The sequence below is a fragment of the Salvelinus sp. IW2-2015 genome, linkage group LG22 (genome assembly GCF_002910315.2).
Source record: "Salvelinus sp. IW2-2015 linkage group LG22, ASM291031v2, whole genome shotgun sequence".
Taxonomy (NCBI): Eukaryota; Metazoa; Chordata; class Actinopteri; order Salmoniformes; family Salmonidae; genus Salvelinus; species Salvelinus sp. IW2-2015.
Window position 1 is genome coordinate 35,087,602 of NC_036862.1, and position 6,000 is coordinate 35,093,601.

A 6,000-nucleotide genomic window follows, 5' to 3' on the forward strand; every position below is an offset into this window, starting at 1 on the left:
AAACATGCCTGAGGCAGCTAGGTTTTAGTAGTCATCCCATTAGGACGTTTGAATAGGAGAGTGTTTCAACGCTGGGTCTCCTCTCTAGTTCTGAGCCCAATACATCACAAACATCMCCGTGTACAGATCTCCATATATTGCATGGTAGCACTGCACCCCTGAAGATACCGGACTTTTCTTTTTATCCAGAAAAGTAGTCACGACGCATCTCTCTCGGGTTGGGGTGCGTCCCACGACGGCAGAACAGTCAAYGGGGTGTGGAGACCCCATCTCCGTTCTACTCCGATAAACTGACTGGAACTCCTTACAGTGTCCTTAGCATTAAAGTTGTTCCTCCCATTTCTGGAGGGTCGTCAAGTTCTAGTCAGAACAGACAATACCACTGTTGTGGCTTACATAAACAGGCTAGGGGGACTGTAATCCCCTCACACACACAGACTGATTATGTAGAGCAGTGTGCATCTCCAGTCACTGAGAGCTACTCATGTACCAGGAGTACTGAATCTGGGGGCAGATTTACTTTCCAGGGGGAACCCTCTATGCGGAGAGTGGAAGCTCCACCCAGAGGTAGCCAATCAGGTTTGGATGCACCTCAGCATGCCAACAGTGGATCTTTATGTCCACTGTTCTTTTCCCTGAGGGATCAGGATACATTCAGGGGAGTGGATGTGTTGGCGCGCGAGTGGCCACGCATCCTCCTGTATGCATTCCCACCCTCTGGCACTGATTTCCCCCACCCTCTCTCTCATACTAATAGTGCCACATTGGCCAGAGAAACACTGGCTAGTGGAGATCACTCAACTACTATGCGGCCATCCGTGGCCCTTTCCCTTGCGTCGKGACCTACAGTGCCAGGCAGGAGGGGAGATTGTCCATCCTCACCCGGAACGGTTGGCACTCTGGGCCTGGCCCGTTGATGGTGCAACTTGAACACTGCCGGGCTTCCCTAAAATGTCATTTAGACTATTCAGAGTGCTAGAGCCTCATCCACCAGGTCCCTTTATGATTGTAAATGGTGCGTGTTTGAGGAATGGTGCACTAAATCACAGACAGTGCCATTCCAGTGCTCTGTCCYGTTTCTAAAAGGAATTATTAGAAAAAGGAAATGCTTTTACTATTATTAAGGTATATCTAGCAGCCATTTCGGCTTGTCATGTAGGTTTTGGGAGCAACGACAGTGGGGAAACACCCCCTTGTCGCCCGTTTTATGAAGTGTGCACGTCGTGTGTGTCCAGTGTCCAAACAGCTTGCCCCGTCATGGGATTTATCAATTGTTTTGGATGCTCTATGCCAACAGCCTTTTGAGCCCCTGGATCAGGTGAAACTGAAGATGCTTTCATTTAAGACCAAGCTATTACTAGCATTGGCCTCCGCCAAGAGTGTGAGTGACATTCATGCACTCGTCATGCGCACAATTTGCACCCGGTAACAATAAGGTATCATTGTGGCCTAACCSCGCCTTTATCCCTAAGATTATGAATCCATCTTTGATGCGTCTTTCCCTTGAGCTGGAAGCTGGTTATCCCCTACCGTTTCCCTCTCCGGAACATCAACGTTTGCATATGTTGTGTCCAGTACGCGCTCTGCACATCTACATGGACAAGACCAAGGGGTTTCGAAAATGTGATCAGCTGTTTGTTTCCTGGGTGAAACCTCACACAGGTAAAGCGCTCACTAAACAACACCTCTCCCACTGGATAGTGGAGGCTATCACTTTGGCATACACAAGATAGGTTCTTCAGTCTCCTGCTGGCCTATGGGCTCATTCCACTGGAGGAATGGCTACGTCCTGGGTATATCTATCCAAGATATTTGCTCAGCAGCAAGTTGGGCTTCGCCTCATACATTTGCAACGTTTTAAAGGTCACTGCACCGACCCTGGTGCATACTGCTTTACGTGTAGGATCTTCTGAGGGGCAAAGCCAATGTGTGTGATATACAGCACAGTGCAGTCGATCGTCAGGATAAGCTTGTCTGGCAATACGGGAATCAGATTATCTCATAAGTGAAATACCGAAATGAATACTTGAAAGAGAACTTTAGGTTACGACTGTAACCACAGTTCTCTGATAGTATGAGTGAGGTATTTCACCAGACCACCCTCCTTGCAGGAGCGAGGAAGAGGTGTTGCATATTTTTGAATGACTCAGACGCTGCGTTGGACCTTTTATAGGGTAGGAGGGACACCCTTCCCCGACGTCTCAACATCCAGCCAATCATGGTTGGCTTAGTGTAATAAAGGCTTCTGACGATACTTACGTATCCCATAAGTAAAATACCTCACTCATACCATCAGAGAACCGGGGTTACGGTCGTAACCTAAAGACATTCCTCAACCCTAACCTGACCGCTCCCTACACACGCTCTGACCTTGGAACATTGAGACTGGAACATTAACCGTTACGGTCGAAGAGAGTTTACTATTTATGATATTAATCATTAAGGAATGGTTGAGATACACAAGGTCATTTTCAGAGGAGAGTTGATGTCAGCACAGCACAGAAACTCGAGGTTAAGARATTGAGAAAGGGAGCAATTTGATGGTAAGAAAGCACTCTACAGAGGGTTTAGGGGTTAAAGGTGAAGGGATCATTGGGCAACATTAGGGTCCCTTTGCACTGTATGCACTGAGGTATAGCCTAAGAGTAAGGGGTCACCTTGTACTGTATGAGGGGGTGGTCTCCACAGAGGAACTCCAGCTTATCGCTGACCCTCARAACRTACTGCTCGGCCTGGCGTCCCTCCTCCTCGGGGCCGTGGGTYGTTAGCCATTTCCTCAATGCCTGTTCCATCAGCTCACTGGGACTGGTGCTGGGCCACACCTTCAGACTGGCTGTGTCCTGGAGGGAGAGAACATTATCATCAACACAACAAACACACAACCAGTACAGAAGAGAACGGAGAAAAGAGAGAAAGAGATGCGTGGTGGACTTAATGTCTGCGTTTATTTTCAGCAAACTTAACATGTGTAAACATTGTATGAACATAAGATTCACAACAGAGACGTAAACTGAACAGGTTCCACAGACATGTGACAACAAATGTAATAATGTGTCCCTGAAAAAGGGGGGGGGGGTCAAAATCAAAAGTAACAGTCAGTATCTGGTGTGGCCACCAGCTGCATTAAGTACTGCAGTACATCTCCTCCTCATGGACTGCACCAGATTTGCTACTTCTTGCTGTGGGATGTTACCTCACTCTTCCACCAAGGCACCTGCAAGTTCCCAGACATTTCTGGGGGGGAACAGCCCTAGCCCTCACCCTCCGATTCAACAGGTCCCAGAGTGCTCAATGGGATGAGATCCGGGCTCTTCGCTGGCCATGAACACTGATATTCCTGTCTTGCAGGAAATCACGCACAGAACAAGCAGTGATGGCTGGTGCATTGTCATGCTGGAGGGTCATGTCAGGATGAGCCTGCAGGAAGGGTACCACATGAGGGAGGAGGATGTCTCCCTGTAACGCACATTGTTGAGATTGCCTGCAATGACAACAAGCTCAGGCCGACGATGCTGTGACACACCGCCCCCAACCATGACGGACCCTCCACCTCCAAATCGATCCTGCTCCAGGTACAGGCCTCGGTGTAATGCTCATTCCTTTGACGAAAACGCGAATCTGACTATCCCCCTGGTGAGACAAAACCGCGACTCGTCAGTGAAGAGCACTTTTTGCCAGTCCTGTCTGGTCCAGTGACCATGGGCACAAACCCACCCCATAGGCAACGTTGTTTCCGGTTATGTCTGGTGAGGACCTGCCTTACAACAAGCCTACAAGCCCTCAGTCCAGCCTCTCTCAGCCTATTGCGGACAGTCTGAGCACTGATGGACCGGTGTAATCGGGCAGTTGTTGTTGCCATCCTGTACTTGTCCCGCAGGTGTGATGTTCGGATGTACCGATCCCGTGCAGGTGTTGTACACGGTGGTCTGCCACTGCGAGGACGATCAGCTGTCCATCCAGTCTCCCTGTAGCGCTGTTTTAGGCGTCTCACAGTACGGACATTGCAATGTATTGCCCTGGCCACATCTGCAGTCCTCATGCCCCTTTCAGCATGCCTAAGGCACGTTCACGGCAGATGAGCAGGGACCCTGGGCATCTTTCTTTTGGTGTTTTTCAGAGTCAGTAAAAGGCCTCTTTACTGTCCTAAGTTTTCCTAATTGTGACCTTAATTGCCTACCGTCTGTAAGCTGTTAGTGTCTTAACGACCGTTCCAAAGGTGCATGTCACTAATTGTTTATGGTTCATTGAACAAGAATGGGAAACAGTGTTAACCCTTTTACAATGAAGTATTGGATTTTTTACAAATTATCTTGAAAGACAGGATCCTGAAAAAGGGAAGCTGAGTTGATTTTGCAAAGTGAAATCTCAAAGTAAGTGAGGAGAGAGGACAAGGGGGGATATTAAAATAACAGAAAAACAGGGCGGTAAGGGATATAGATTCTCCTGCAGTGTGTGTCTGCTGCCTCGCAGACAAGGCTTAACACACAATCCCAGCCAGACACCGAAGGCTTAAAGAGCGTTCAGACAGAGAAACGCACCCCCCCCCCACCCAACCTGCCTTGAAGCCTGGTGCCCAACCTGGTCGTGAGGGCACAGCCTTCACCCACTCACAATGGCATGACAACCACCTGCTGCATATCACCATGGTGACACTGGCCAGAGTGGTCAAGTTCCAAATAGAGCAGTAGAAATTCTTCAAATGATTTCACATTTTCATTACAGCCAAGACTATGTGTACTTTCGGGTAATTGCCTCAAATACAATGATAACTATAGCACCTTGTACCTTCAAGTGAAAGACTGCGGTTTTACAATGTAATGTCCAAGTAAATATAATGTAAACAGATAGTAAAATAAGGCTTTGTTATATCAGAGCAACTGAAAACCAGGCCAACCAACCGAGTTAACAAGACTCTAGACAATAAAAGGTCCACTTCCTGTGCTTAATGTGGCTTACTGTGTCTGGACTCCTAAAAAACACACTGACTTCCTGCCACCATCCACCTGGACAGAAGAACACAGATAGTAAGGGTTTGKGCCATGTAGTGTGCAGTGAGCTATTGACCCTAGCGCACGATGCATGTGTGTGTTGATCTGAGCTGATCTGTTGGCATGCCACAGAATCTACACACACTTTTTTCAGATAGAACATACAGTAGTGTGTAGAGAGGTTGATAGTGAGGAGTGTGTGTGTGTGTGTGTGTGAGAGAGAGTGCGGCATAGAGAGAGAGGGGGGAAGAGAGGGAGAGAGAGTGCAAGAGATATGGTGTCAGCATCCTCAGATGTCCTCTTTTTCCATGTTTTTAATTAGTGGAGAGGCCCTTTGGGCAGGCACGTGTGTGTGTGTGTGTGTGTGTGTGTGTCACGCGCTTCGGTGTCTCAGTGAGGATGGAACTGTGACTGATGGTGGTGGTGACCCATTTAGTGCCGTCACTCTGCCAGAGATTGGCTCAGTCCCCTGACCAGGCCCTATTTGGGGACCGTCCACTGTCCCATGACCCTATTTGGGTACCGTCCACTGTCCCATGACCCTATTTGGGGACCGTCCACTGTCCCATGNTTAACGGTCACATGACCAGGTCCTATTAGGGAATAGCCAACAGAGAAGATGAAAGGGAGGGGAGTATATTTTTGTGTGAGAGAGTTTGTTTACTAGTCTGTAGCCTACTGAGTATAACAAACATTAGGAACACCTTCCTAATATTCCCCCTCAGAACAGCCTCAATTTGTCGRGGCATGGACTCTACAAGGTGTTAAATGCGTTCCACATGGATGCTGGCCCATGTTGACTCCAATGCTTCCCACATTTGTGTGACATCAATAAGGGATCATAGCTTTCACCTGGTCAGACTATGTCACGGAAAGAGCAGGTGTTCCTAATGTTTGTAAAATCAGTGTCTGTCTGCATACTGTTGTCTGTATGTGATGGCACCTAATTGATGACAGCTGAGGGTGTGTAGTATTGTAGATGTGACTACTGATTGATGACAGCTGAGGGTGT

General features: G+C 48.2%; 1 protein-coding gene across 1 annotated transcript in view; it reads right to left on the minus strand.

The window, feature by feature from the left end:
• LOC111949408 (phosphatidylinositol 4,5-bisphosphate 3-kinase catalytic subunit beta isoform-like) overlaps nt 1-6,000 on the minus strand; it is a 101,182-nt gene that overhangs the window by 16,456 nt on the left and 78,726 nt on the right. The window contains 1 exon segment of the mRNA XM_070434238.1: nt 2,658-2,840. Within this exon segment, the coding sequence (XP_070290339.1) occupies nt 2,658-2,840 (183 nt within the window).